A 15,538-nucleotide genomic window follows, 5' to 3' on the forward strand; every position below is an offset into this window, starting at 1 on the left:
TTTGTTTTTCTAGGCCGCAAAAATGTGCATGTGCATTTAAAATAATTAAGTAATGCTTTTATTTTTATTATTGGTTAATGTCATCTAAAATGAGAATAAATCAATTTTTATGGTGTAAAATTTTAACAAGATAATATATTGTTAATGCTTTTCTAATAAATAATAACCTTTCAGAGGATGGCAGATGTGACATAAATAGATGATTAAATTGAAATAAAAAATATTATTGATTATCCAAGATGACAGAATACTTTAATGCATCCCCATGATCATCAAAATTAGCAAACCACTGCTGGTGTAAGGAATATATTGTTTTCTGTGCTAATTGGAATTTAAGACAAATGTCTTTTCGTATATCACGTTTAACCGGTTAATTTCAGTATATTAATACTGATTTATATTTTTTAAATGAATTTTTAATTCTTTTATAAATACGTATATATTCTTTTCTATTTCTGAATTTAATACAAATTCATTTTCGTATATCACGTTTAACCGGTTAGTTATTATTTATGAATTTTTACTACTATATGCTTAATATATTGTTTTGTCTGCTAACTTGAATTTACATGCACTAAAAGTCATGTTTAAGGCCAATGAGTTTGGCGAGTAAAAATGCTATGGCGGCAACGGATTCTTTCCCGAAGCGCCAGCGGGTTCTCTGCGGATGAAAACCCATACATTTTATTAAATTTGGCTTTTGTATGATGACTAAAAATTTAAATATAGTTCTGTGCAGGGATGTTCCTGGCCGAGGTCTAGCACATAAAAGTATGCAGGCAGCCAAAATTAGGTGCGGCCAGACTGTTGCGATAACACGACTAAATATTTTAAATTCATTGTAAGTGCTTAGTGAGTATGAAATAAAAATTTTATTAATCATTGAGCTTTTTTTTTTTTTTTTTTTTTTTTTTTAATTCAGGAAGCGGAAATCTTAAGAAAGTACGTGGGCAGTCAGTGGCCTGGTTGTGTTATTAGGCATAAAAATATGTTTCTACACTAAGCTTTTAATCAATTTTTGCATATATTAATGCTTTAGAAAAATCCCATGTGCATAAATATGTAAAAAGGCATTTGGAAAAATTGTCTTTTCCATAAATATAAGAAATAGTTTTTTACTAAATATGTCCTTAGGAAACATTTTGTTTTTAAATTCCTAGAAGAAAGCATAATTTTTAAGTTTTCAAAGACGCATACTGGCTTTCTATATGCTTGTACCTAAGTAGAGTTTCATATTTATCTTACATTTCCTGTTCTGTTTTGGAAGTATTTGTGCAGATCAACATTAAGACAAGTGGGAACCTAAATTTATTTTGAAATTCACTGAGGAAGCATAGTAAAATATCTCTTTTATAATACAACTTAAGAATAGGAAAGAATCTGAAAATTTTGTGTTTTATTATCTCTATTGATATTTATAATTCAAGACATATTCTGTATCAAAATTCTATTCAAGTGATGGTTGCAAAAAGAACTCCTCTAACAGAAATAATTCTAACCTGGCAAAATTCTGTTCTTAGCGGAATATAATTTGGACAGATCAATTTAATTTTATTTCATGGGATTGATTAATGTATCTGTTGTACTCTGTTTTATTCAATATTTTTTTTAATTGTTACAGCAGAAAAGATAAGTATATTTACCATGGAACCACCTGCATTCATAATCTGGCTGAAATCTTACTGAAAGCCCTATGACTAATTGTAGTTGTGATTTGCATTTGGAAAAAAAAAATTTTTCTAATGATCCAAATTTCCAATAAATTAGTTATGTGATGCATTAGTGAGATTTGGTTTGTGTATTGGCTCTGAATTTAATTGTGCGGGCTCAATGCCCACATAATAGAAAAAAACTAAGTATGCTTTTCTCTAATCCCAATAGTTTGACAGTTGATAGCCATACTATATTTTTACTTTTCCATGTTTGTTACCACTACCATGAGGAGATTGTATAGGTTAAGAGTAAGAATTCTATATTTCTGTATTTTCCTAGTTCTATATTTTGAAATTACTGCATTATTTTTACTTTAATGTTAACAGCAGTATGTCTCTTTTATTTTTAATTTACTGCTATTAAAAGTCTGTGTGTAATTATAATTATTAATTTACTTAAAATAATTTCTTTTTTTCTGGAAAAGCTATTTAATAATTTTGAAACGCGATAATCACATTATTGTGTTTCTTGAATATTTCAGAATTTTAATATGCAGCTCTTACTGACATGATGTCTGAAGGTTTTGAAAGAGCCATTACCTCTGAGGTACCATTTGTCCAGACTAATACGGGAATCTGATTGCCTCAGCGAATATTCTTAAATCTTTGTGAAACTGGGCCAGTTTTTATGAACCAGCACGTATAAAAAAAACCATTAAACAGTAACAGGTGGTTTCTGGAGATGGTTGCATAGCATGATTTTTACTATTTTTCAACTCTTCTAAATTTTTAGTATCTACTCAACATTTTATGTACTGAGGATTCTAAGTTTCGTGCAATAAAACATTTGTGAATTTATTTTTCTTCTTGGTGAAACTAAAGTTGTAACCTGGAAAAGGGTAATACAATGCACAGGTTTTGCGAACTTAAATGTTACAGTACCATGACTAATCTAAGAATACAAAAGAAATTCAGTAATTTTATGGAATTTCTTCCCCCGCCCCTTTTCAGAAGAAACACAAAAATACTTACTATATACAAATTTTAGATGAATATTTGTGATTAGGTAATGTGTTCTCAAATGAAGACAAAAAAAAGAATGTTACTTTGATTCAACAATAATAAAAGTATCTCAAATGCATGGCTTTAGTTGTAATAAATTCTAGAATATAGATGTATTAAATCAACAACATATTTTCCCCCATGCACCCCTTTCAGTAGTGCTAGAATATCCTCACCGCATTTCCAACTCTCAAAAAATGCATATACATTTATTTAGATTTAGACTTTGTTTTAACGTGTTTTATAAAGTAAACAACAAAAGTGTAGAAAAAATTTGACAAGTGCCAAAACTTGAACAAAAGTACTTCTTGTTAAGATAAAATAACATGCCGAACAAGTATTAATCTAGAATTCAAACAGCAAAAATCAGCGTATATTTGCAAGGACTCATTTCGATGATTTTACCAAGCCATCATCCTCAGGTGCTCAGTTTTTCTTATTGATAAACTAAAACTAAGTACTTAACATATAAATAAAATGCTGACAACAATCCTGACAGAATTCCCTGAAGCAGGAAAATTTCAAATTTGCTTAGAATCCTTGTTGTAGAAGATATATCAAGATAGGGAAGGAAAGAAAATAAAATTAAAAAGTAACATTTCATACTTTTAAAATGAAGTTTATTGTTAACCACGCAAAAGCATTCAATACGTGCCTGCTGTGAAATAAATACCTGGCTAAAGAAATGTATAAAGATTATTAATACGTATTTATATTATATTAAATATCTAGAAAGCCACAATATGCAATTTTGTTGTGAGTGGGAAGTGAATTCAGATTGTAACTACTACAGTCAAAAGACGTTAATTCGGACACCCATAATCCGGACCTCAAAGCTACAAACTTTCTGCACATGCGTCGCGATGATGTAAGACCTTTATGGCTGCGAATATGCGTGTGCACGTGCGCAAAATACGTTTACGAATGCGCGTTTAATGTATAACGGACGGTATAATCTAAGCTAAAATTATCTAATTCAGTTAATGTTGCAGATTGCGTTGTTCCTTAATCTTCGAATTCGATTCAGCTTATTATTTTTTGCAGACTGTTAGAGCAATTTTATAAAAGTAAGCTTGAAACTTTCGATTATGTCAAACAGAATTTCTGATATATATTTACTAATATGTAAAGGATCTACAAAGCAAAAGTATGTTTCGAAGTCCATTAAACAAAAAGTGGAATTGCTGCAAAAAATGGATAAAGGCATATCCTTTGTTTATCTAAACTTTAACGTTTGTGTTGGAAAATATAGCTTATTGTAAACCTTTTACTGCATCATCTCTCCTCCTTGAAATGTTTATTTAGTTTATTTCTTATTTTAAAGTAATATAGTAGTTACTTCTACTTCTTTTTCTTACTGCCACTGTTTGCGTTGAGAACGGACTGTTTCAACCTAATTAAGATGCAAAAACGAAAGTGATGTTACGTCATCTGGAAAGCCGATTCGTGCCGATAGCTGATTGGCTGCCGTGAGATGACGTCATTCCTACTTCTGCTATAAGTATCTCGCGTCGCTCTGGCTCACTCCTTCACATACAGACATTCAGCCGCTGAGCCCCAAGGGACAAGGTTGGATTTTTTAAGCGCTCTCACGAATTGCCATATTTTGCTTATCTCAACAGGCCATCTAGAACTTCTAGAACGTCATTACCCATCGTAAGTATTGTCTTTGGTAATTATGGTGACTCTCTTCGGCGTAACGTAATTCCAAATTAGGATAAGCGTACCCGACAGATTCTTAGCATCATGCTTACGAGACAAGGCGCTAAAGCGCAAGGAGAAAATATACCAAACTCCCCGCTTTGGAGAATAGAACGGATCAACGAGTTAAAATCTGAACGCAAAAAATATGAAATTGTAGGCAAAACGGAAGGTCTCAACTCAGAGCACAGACAAAAAATGCTAGCAATAGATGACGAAATTGCACTGCACGATGCAGCTTTAAACACACCTATCGCGGACAAAGATATACCCATAAATGTCTCACCAAACAGCATCAATACTTTGCCAAAAGGCTCAATCAAAAACATCCTCGAAAGGCACCAGGAATTAAGAAAAAATATCACCATACTAGAAAACAAAAAAGCTAATTCCCAAATAACGGAAGAAGAAGAAAAAATTTATCAAATACTACTAGATGAAATAGACGAAATTAATATTCTACTAAACCACCAGTTCAATCAAAACGATTTAAAAGCCCTAGTCAACAAAGACAACTATCCATATAGTACCCCAACCAAACAAGAAAATTGGAAAGAGGCCCCAAAATCAAAAAGACACAAAAGATCAAATTCAAATCAAAGTGAAACCAATTCAGAAATAGAAATAGTAACCGCAAATAAATTCAATAACCTACTCGACGAGTCAACAGATGGAGCCACTGATGCAAACCAACAAACGGAAGACGATATCACTGAAGAAAAAGAAAATACTTTTAAAAAACCCCATAAATATGCAGGGAAAATTCCCCCATTCATTACAACGCAAGAAGATATAAATTGGAAAGACCTAAGAAAAGAAATTAAAGAAACCCTAAATATCACCAAGATCGAGAGCAAAAAAGAGGGAGACAATCTCAAAATAAAAGTCTTCACCGCAGATGACTATAAAAAACTCCAAAATAAATTTGACAAGGAAAAAATCCCTTATCACACATACTTACTAAACTCAGACAAAACAACTAGAGTTATCCTGAAAGGATTAGAAACGTATTTTACACCAGATGAAATCAAAGAAGATCTAATTTCACAGGGAATCCCTGTACTCAAATGTAGGCAGCTAACACGCATGCGCGATGGCATCCCATCTCTTCTTCCCGTTTTCTACGCGGAAACGCCACGAACGGAAGAAGGCAAACAAATCTACAGAATCACGCATATACTTGACATGAAAACAAGAGCAATCAGCTACAAATCAAAACCCGGCCCAACACAATGTTTTAATTGTCAGCGGTACGGGCATACACAAAAAGCTTGCCACAACAAACCTCGCTGTGTCAGATGCTTAGATAGCCACAAATCCTTTGACTGCCCAGCACGTCTTAAAAAAGAAATACAAGCACAATGTATATTGTGCAAAGGGCCTCACCCAGCATGTAGCATTGAATGCCCTGAAAGACCAGGCAACGCAACTGAAAATATTAAAAAACCCATAGAAAACGAAAAAATTAATACAAATTCCCGGAGCACTGCAAATCGCAATACTCCCAGCCAATCAGGCAACACCATTCTATCCTACGCTGCAGTCACAGCATCAACCAAAAATAATGGAAACAAACAGCCGCAACTCTAAGAACCAACCCATCAAAAAGAAGAAACCGCCACAAAAGAACCCCCTCAATATAAAAAACCGCAATTAAAAGAATATACTCAAGATAAAGACGAGGATTTTGATGATTTCGTCGAATTCATCGAGCGAATACATGACCTTTACCTCAAGTTTAAAAATACTCAAGTCAACAAATTAAAGATCGCCTTAGAAGCGGTAATGATTTTTCACACCAAAAATTATGTATAATCACAGACAACAAATCAACCAAAGAAATAGACCGCATATCAACTATGCTAAATTTTTATCCTTCAATAGCAATGGTATTAAAAGACAAACGCTATAATTAAAAGATTACATCAATACACATAATCTGGACGTTATTCTCCTAAATGAAACGCATCTCAAACCCGAAGACTCCTTCAAAATTCCTAACTTTGATATCCATAGAGTGGACAGACTTCACAACCGTGGAGGCGGCACAGCTATCATCATTAAAAGAAGTTTAAATAGCACCAAATTTCATTTACCAAACCTCAACAGTATAGAAGCATGCGCCTGTATACTTCCCAGCAGGAATATAGACTACCTACTAGTCGTAGTATACAAACCACCAGGAAAAGCCCTATGAACTCAAGACATCGATAAAATAATCAGTTTAGGTTTCCCCACAATTATTGCGGGGGACCTAAACTCAAAACACACCACCTGGAACTCCAAAAATAATAACCTGGACGGAATCATACTCTACAACTACAGCATCAACAATAATATCATCATCACTGCTCCAATAGAACCAGCCTTCTACTCCAAAATCCATCAAAACTCCAACGATGTACTAGACATAATCATCACCTCTAAAATTAATCAACAACCATATCTACAAGTAGACGCAGCATTAGATTCGGATCATCTCCCCATCAAATTCACCCTGCATGGCCTCCAACAAGGGCTACCACCTTTAAAATGTAAAATAAATTGGTCAAAATTTAAACACGAAATAGACAATAGCATCAACCCAACCTTCTCCCCTCAAAATGAAGAAGAAATAGAAAACGCAATAAATTACTTCTCTCAAAAAATTCAACTAACCCTCGACAATAGTAAACATCCCATCCAAAATAATAACGCAACTCTTCCAAAAAATATCCAAAACAAGATCAAAGAGAAAAATAGATTAAGGAAAATTGCTCAAAATACGCAAGATCCAAGAGACCTACGGGAATTTAACAGAAGCAACAGGCAACTGCGAAAACTAATAAAAGAATTTAAAGAAAACTCCTGGAACATCTTCCTAGAAAGCCTTTCCCATACAGACAACTCAGTCTGGAAAATAGCCAAATCACTTAAAACAACTGAAACAACCATAGGTCCAATATCTGATGGCAATACTACCACTCACAACCTAAACGAAATAGTAGAGCTTTTTGCAAATTCCTATGAAAAACAATTCACGATAAACAACTTCCCAAACCCAAATGACATAAATATTGAAAACCATGTACAGCACATCCTAACAACTGTCCCGGATGCCCCCATCCAACCGATTACTCCACTACAAATCAAGACTATTATCAAAAATCTAAATAAAAGAAAAGCCGCAGGCCATGACAATATCACCAACAAAGCATTAAAAGAACTCCCAAGGAAAGCAATAGTATATCTCACTAAAATAATCAATGCGTGCCTAAAATTAAATTATTTCCCTGCACAATGGAAGCACGCCATCATAACCGTCATTAAGAAACCAGGTAAACCAGGAAAGGCAACAACAGACTATAGACCCATTTCACTACTATCATCATTAGGAAAAGTCTTTGAACGTATCATCGTCCAAAGGCTTGAAGAATTTATTACAGAAAAAAATTTACTACAAGAGCATCAATTTGGATTCCGGAAAAAATTCTCCACAACTCAACAAATAACGAGAATCGTAGAAAAAATAGGCGAATCGTTCAATAAAAATGAAACAACAGCAGCGTTATTCCTCGACATAGAAAAAGCTTTTGATAAGGTTTGGCATTATGGCCTCCTTATCAAACTTATAAATTACAACTTTCCTCTGAAGAGCATCGCGCTCATAAATAGCTTCCTAAACAATAGATCCTTCCAAGTAAAAATCAAAACCCATACTTCTCTTATCAAGAAAATCAGCAGCGGCCTACCACAAGGTTCGAATCTCTCTCCACTACTCTATAATTTATATACAAATGATATCCCAATAATAAAAGATGCCTTCATCGCCTGTTACGCAGACGATACAGCTATTATGTGCAGCTCCATGAATCCAGACTATGCCACCCAAAAATTACAAAATGCAATAAACCAACTCGCCCCCTGGTACAAAGGATGGAAAATAAAAATAAATGCCACCAAATCAACAGTAGTCATCTTCAAAAGAACACAATCCAGGCATATTTACCAAGATCTGAAATTTGAAAACAACAATATCCCCCGGAAAGCGGCTACAAAATACTTAGGAGTCCTCCTGGACGAAAAATTAACCTTTAAAAATCACATAATAGAAACGAGAACCAAAGCATCCAAAGCTCTACAATCAATATATCCACTAATTGGAAGGAATTCACCTTTAAATATAAATACCAAAAGAATCCTCTACCTGCAAAGCATCCGTCCGATACTATTATACGCTGCACCAGCATGGGCAAGCGCAGCAAAGAGCAATAGAGAGATCCTGCAAAAAATTCAAAACAAAGCTTTAAGAATGATAACAAACGCACCATGGTTTGTAAGGAATTCCACCTTACACAGAGATCTAAAAATAAACCAACTAAATACAGAAATCCTCATTCACTCGCATAATTTCTTTCAAAAATTGGAAAATAGCAACTATGACATCCTCAGGAAAATAGGAAAATACGATTACACAGTATCTCAGCCCTTTAAACGGCCAAGAACAATCCATCACAATAGTAATTGGTGATAACTAAACAAGCGACCGGTAGCTTAGCGGGATAAACCCCTACCACTGTGCATCCTAAGATCAACGGTTCGACCCTCAGCGGAACCTTAAAACGCAAAGGACTTGTATTTATTTTAAGAAAAATTTTTTGCATATAATCAGGAAAAAATTACTATCAAGAAAATAAATGTACATAAAATCGAAAATTCTGTATATAGAAATCCAGAAAAGAAAAACAAGAAGTAGAAAAATATTATCATACATGAAAATAGAAATTATCTTTAATGTTTTAAAAAATATTGTAGGGCAGAAATTAAGTGAAAATTCATGAACTTGTATATATTTTGAAAGGACTTGTAGATATTTTGAAAATTTTACATATAATCAGGAAAAACTACTTTTAGGAAAATAAATGTACATAAAATCGTGAAATATTCTGTAGAATTACAGAAAAGAAACAAGATGTAGAAAAATACTATTATTCAAATATGTAAATAGAAATTATTTTAATGTTCTAAAAAATATTGTAGGGCAGAAAATTCACACACAAAAATAGAATCCACAGCTGCTTAGTACAGCCATAGAGAATTTCCTTCAGTCCTGATTATTCAGGTATTTTACCTCAGATGATTTTGTCCCTTACGGAAACAAAAATAGATTGGTAAAGGCTCTCACAGGTCGTACACCTCTTATAAACGCGATGGTCTATGGCTCACCCCTTCTAGTTCCTGCTTTCCTGGCACTTGAGTGAGCAGTTTCTAGCCCCTTCAGAAGGATGCAGGCAGTCCGGTGAATAAAGTGCCTTGGTTCCGGTTTGCGGGATAGCTGTTCCTGAATAAAGTTCCTTGGTGCCTGTCCGCGGGATGGTTGTTCCGGAATGGGGTTCCTTGGTTCATGTCCACAAGATTATTGTTCCGGAATACATTCCTTAGTTCCAGAGGCTACCATGTGAGTGACTGCCGTGTGCGGCATCCATGTTCTTCATTGAAGGCGGCATTTAAAATACGTGAGCGGCGATTCCTCGTGCAAACGGAGTTAGGCCGGTTTTAAGTGCTTTCAAGAACTTCATTTAAATTTTCAGGTGTTTTCTCAACCATTGATCATGGACGTTTTGAATGTGTAGCCAACTTCATTTTTAGGCCGCATAATTAATGTTTAGGACATTTTTATTTGTATTGAATGCCAGTGTTTTGGAGACCAGGTAAAAATATTATTTGATGAATGATGGTTATATTATATTTTTCCTAAGACTCTGATATTGTTGAAATTTATTTTCTGTGTTTTTATTCTTTATTATATTGTTAATAAATTGGTTAAGTTCAAAACCATTTATTGTCTTCAATGTCTGCTCAACATGATATCTCAGGGAGCTTTTATTCTTACTGCCCTCAGGGGGCTCACTTTTGTGAGTACGGGTGTGGCAATCCCGAGGTACCCTAGCCCTTCAGAGGATCATCTTCTTGGTGAGACGGGTGTCACGATCCTGGAGCCCCAGTGATCTATCTTCTTTTCCGTCTCCTCTCCTCTTAACTGGAACTTTTTCCCTTCCCTTCTCCCTCGTGGTTTCTCTCTACGGAGTTTGGGGCTCGTCACGAGAGACTGGAACAGACCTTGTCTCTAGTTCTCGAGTGGCGAGAAAACTGCCCATGTGTTTGCCGTGCGTGGAGACCCGTGTCGCAGGAAAGGAGGGTCCTGGTAGTTGAGGGGCGAGGTACTGTCCCCAACACACTACTTTGGCCTCTGCTTCAGCTAAACGGGAGGCACCTTAGTCGTCCTCACGAGTGTCAATCGGCTGGTCACTAGTCCTTGTGTCAGTGGCTTGGGGTCAAGCTCTCGGGAGTACCTGCTTTCGGGAAAGCCGACTGTGGGGCTTCAGTTTGCGTATAGGTCCGGCTAGCCCTAACACAGGAATCTGTGTTCCCTTGTTGGGCTCCGTGGTGGGCAAAGCCGTCGGACCCGAATCTTTATTCTTTCACTATGGCTTCTCATATCTACTTAATAAAAGATTTCGAGGTAACTCCAGTCACTCAAATCACTCCTGTCACTCAACCTAGTTCTGAAACTTCTACTCCTAAACCAGTCACTCAACCTAGTTCTGAAACATCTACTGCTAAACCAGTCATTCAACCTATTTCTGAAACGTCTACTGCTAAACCACTCACTCAACCTAGTTCTGAAAAGTCTACTGCAAAAAAATTACGTACAGATACAAATGAAAAAAATCATAACAATAGTCCCCGTTTCCTAGTCATCTCTAGTCCTTCTGGCGAAATGCATAAGATGTCTCCTTTCGTAATAAACAAATACATCCAGTCCTGTATTGGTGAGCCGAGAAATATAAAGCGTCTCCGATCCGGAGACTTGCTTATTGATACAACCTCAGCCACCCAGTCTGCTTCTTTACTTCAGATAACTAAACTTGGGCAAGCGAATGTCACTGTAACACCACATAAGTCACTCAACTATTGTCGGGGTGTAATCTCAGAATTCGACCTTCTGTATGTTTCTGAAGAAGAGATCGCTTCTGAGCTCTCCGAACAAAATGTCTGCGGTGTAAGGGGGATCAAGATGCGTAAGGAAGGTAAGTTGATAGACACGAAACACGTGATCCTTACCTTCAACACGCCTGATCTGCCTAAGAATATTAAGGCCGGATATCTAAATATTCCTGTAAGACCTTATATTCCAAACCCTATGCGATGTTTCCAATGCCAGCGTTTCGGCCATTCTAAGACATCTTGTCGTGGCAACCTCACATGCGCCCGATGCTCACAGATTGGCCATGATTCTGAAAATTGTACCGCTGCGCCTCTTTGTATAAATTGCAAGGGTGAGCACCCAGCATTTTCACGCCTCTGCCCAAAATGGAAATTGGAAAAAGAAGTGCAAACTGCAAAGTTTACGAGGAACATCTCATATGCCGAAGCCAGAAGATTAGTCCAGAGCATACAGCTTCGACCAAATACATCATACGCCAGTGCTGTAAAATCATCTCGTACAGTCGCCACCCAAACATCAATAGGCACACAGACCCTACCAAATAAACCCCAACCGTCTACATCCAACAAGAAAAAAGAAAATGCGACCCATATAGTACAAAAGAAAGAAACAGTTATTCAAAGTAAGCCCAAAACTACTACACATAAAATATCGAATAAAAATAGAAGTCGCAGCAATAGCTCTCTTGATGAGATGATTTCTGAATCTGCGGATTCAGACTTTATGGAAGTAGAAGAGGGTCTAGAAGTTCCCAGGCATCTACTTCCACGAAAAACAAAAGAACAGCACAGAAAAAACAAAAATCATTCATAATGGCCACCCTCATGTCATGGAACTGTCGCGGTTTCCACCGAAATTTGCCTGACATCAAATCTATTATAAATGCGTATCATCCTGTGTGCTTAGCTATACAGGAAACAAATCTGAAACCGGAACACCATGCAAAACTTCGGAGGTTTTCTTTCGTCAGGAAGGATAGCCTTGCAGGTGAGCGTGCCAGTGGAGGAGTGGGTCTCCTCTCCTCACTGGATTATCCCTCAAATGTACTTCCTTTGACGACATCCCTCCAAGTTGTCGCTACTCAAATAAATTTTGATATTGTTGTTTCATTTGTTTCTTTATATTTGCCTCCAAATGAGCTCATTCATCAGCAAGATTTAAATAATCTAATAGAGCAGCTGCCTGAGCCTTTTATCATAATAGGAGATTTTAACGGCCATAGTCCACTCTGGGGTAGCAAAGATACAAATTGCCGAGGAAGACAAATTGAGCAGATGATCGAAGATCACAGCCTTTGTCTCCTAAATAATGGGCAAGATACGTACTTCCATGAGCCTTCAAGGACATTCCACGCTCTCGACCTTGCCATCTGTTTACCATCTCTGTTGCCATTTTGCACTTTTAGTGTCGGAAATGACCTGTACAACAGCGATCATTATCCCATTTTTGTATTTCTTGCACGAAGAGGAGCAAACCCCATTTCGAGACTCCCTCGGTTTATACTGGACAGGGCAGACTGGGAACTCTTCTCTTCCATTGCAGAACTCAGAGATCAAATGGTAGAAGATCGGCATATCGATGACGCTGTGAAAGCTGTTACTAATACTATTATTCAGGCAGCTATGCTTTCGATTCCTAGAACATCAGGAAAAATGCTTAAATATACGAAACCCTGGTGGAATCGCGACTGTCATGAAGCACTGAAAAAACAGAAAAAAGCATGGGGTATTTTTCGTAGATATCCTACTCTGCGAAACCTCATAGCCTTTAAAAGAGCCAAAGTAAATGCACGAAAAGTAAGAAGGCAGAGCCAGAGGGATTCCTGGATTTCATATGTGTCCTCAATAACATCCTCTACGCCTAGTAAGCGGGTTTAGGAAAGAGTTCGAAAAGCATGCGGAATGTATAAAGACCACTCACTTTCCTTTCTGGAAAAAGATGGCCGAGTGATTAGCTCCATAGAAGAAATTGCAAATATTATTGGTGAGACATTTGCTGCCGTTTCTTCAAGCAGAAACTATTCACCTGCATTTCTCTCTATCAAGCAACACTCTGAAATAAATCGCATCGCATTCAACTCTTCCAAATCTGAGCCGTACAATAGAGACTTTACAATGCTGGAATTAAAGAGAGCTTTATTGCAGACACATAAGTCTTCTCGGGGTTTTGATGGCATAAATTACGAAATGCTAAAGCATCTGTCCTATAAGTCACTGACTGCCCTTCTCACTCTTTATAATAGAGTGTGGAAGGAGCGTATTTTTCCCAGTCCATGGAGGAGAGCTGTTGTCATTCCTATTGCTAAGCCAGGGAAGGATCCAAGGAATCCTGCCAACTATCGGCCAATTGCACTTACCAGTTGCGTATGCAAACTGTTTGAAAAGATGGCAAACAGCCGCCTAGTCTACTTCTTGGAAAAGAATAATATTATATCGCCTTATCAAAGTGGTTTTCGAAAAGGGAGAACAACCGTAGATAACATGCTCCTCTTAGAGACATGTATTCGAAAAGCATTTGTAAGAAGAAGCCACCTTGTCTCGATATTCTTTGACATTGAAAAAGCTTATGATAAGGCATGGAGATACGGTATACTCCGGGATCTTCACGAGAGTGGCTTGCGCGGCAACCTACCAATTTTCATTCAAAACTTCTTGAACACTAGAACTTTTCAAGTAAGAATTGGCTCTGTTTTTTCGGATGTTTTTCAACAGGAAGAGGGTGTGCCTCAAGGCTGTGTGCTTAGTGTAACCCTGTTTAGTTTGAAAATAAACTCAGTACTAAAAGAACTTCCTTCCACCATCTTGGGATCTCTATATGTTGATGATCTGCAGATTAGCTGTCGAGGGGCAGACATGAGATACGTAGAGAGGCAGTTGCAGATAGCTCTGAATAAGATCCAAGAATGGTCAAACAAGCAGGGATTTACTTTTTCCAAACAAAAAACTGTGTGTGTGCACTTTTGTAGGAAGCGTGGTCTCTATCCTGAACCTGAGTTATATCTGAATGATACAATTATTCCAGTTGCGCCGGAAGTAAAATTTTTAGGAGGGACTTTCGACCGAAAATTGACTTTCCTTCCTCATGTTTTAAACCTGAGAAGGAAGTGTCTAAAAACACTAAATATTTTAAAAGTGTTGGCGAACACCTCCTGGGGTGCAGAGCGTTGCTCCATGCTTCGCATTTACAGAGCGCTTATCCGCTCTAGACTGGACTATGGCTCACTTGTTTATGGATCCGCTCGGTCATCTGTTTTGTTAAAACTGGAGCCTGTTCACCATCAAGGTCTGCGGATTTGTTCAGGAGCTTTCAGGACTTCTCCTGTGCAGAGCCTATATGTTGACTCTAACGAACCATCACTTTATCTGAGGCGTGAGCAATTGTCCCTATTGCAATATTTTAATATTCTATCACAACCTGAACATCCCAATAAACTGTACTTATTTGATGATGTGTGTAACACTTTATTTGAAACACGTCCATCCTGTGTTCCTACCTTTCCTTTAAGAGTTCGCCCTATCATTGAGGAACTTTCCCTCTCTGATATGCGCCCCCAAGCAGTACAGAATTTTGAATTCCCACCTTGGGAAAATGCACGGATTCAGCTTCTTGATGTTTTCAAGCATCACGTCAAGGCAAGCACCAATGACATCATTTTTAGACAACTCTTCGCTGAGCACAGGCACAAATATAGCAGTTATCTTCCAGTTTATACAGATGGATCCAAGTCAACAGATCATGTCGGGATGGCATTTGTAATTGAAGACCACATGGAGGGCAGACGCTTGCACCATGCCTCCTCTGTCTTAACATCTGAATTAACTGCAATATATTATTGTCTTTTGTACATATCTAGGCTCTGCCACAAAAAGTTTATAGTTTATACAGACTCCTATAGTGCACTGAAATCTTTAGAAGTTTTTTCTAACACTCAAAACCCAGTCATAGTGGATGTTCTCAAGATACATATAAACCTAACGAGTCGTGGATATGAAATTTTGTACTGCTGGTTTCCCGGTCATGTGGGAATTAAAGGGAATGAGCTGGCAGATATCACAGCCAAATCTGCTGTTGAACTGTCCAATCGCCTCATCCCTTTTGGAGACATCTGTTGTGTTGTGAAAAAGAAGATACGAAA

The 15,538-nt window shown here is 37.1% G+C and overlaps 1 protein-coding gene across 1 annotated transcript in view; it reads left to right on the forward strand.

Annotated features, from left to right (window-relative positions):
* LOC118197933 (uncharacterized) overlaps nucleotides 1-15,538 on the forward strand; it is a 95,351-nt gene that overhangs the window by 7,909 nt on the left and 71,904 nt on the right. The window contains exon 2 of the mRNA XM_085826286.1: nucleotides 4,457-5,422. Coding sequence (XP_085682412.1) covers nucleotides 4,457-5,422 — 966 coding nt within the window. The remainder of the gene's footprint in view (nucleotides 1-4,456; nucleotides 5,423-15,538) is intronic.

The sequence above is a fragment of the Stegodyphus dumicola genome, chromosome 11, assembly GCF_044657685.1.
Source record: "Stegodyphus dumicola isolate Sdum_Otavi_A_Nest chromosome 11, ASM4465768v1".
Taxonomy (NCBI): Eukaryota; Metazoa; Arthropoda; class Arachnida; order Araneae; family Eresidae; genus Stegodyphus; species Stegodyphus dumicola.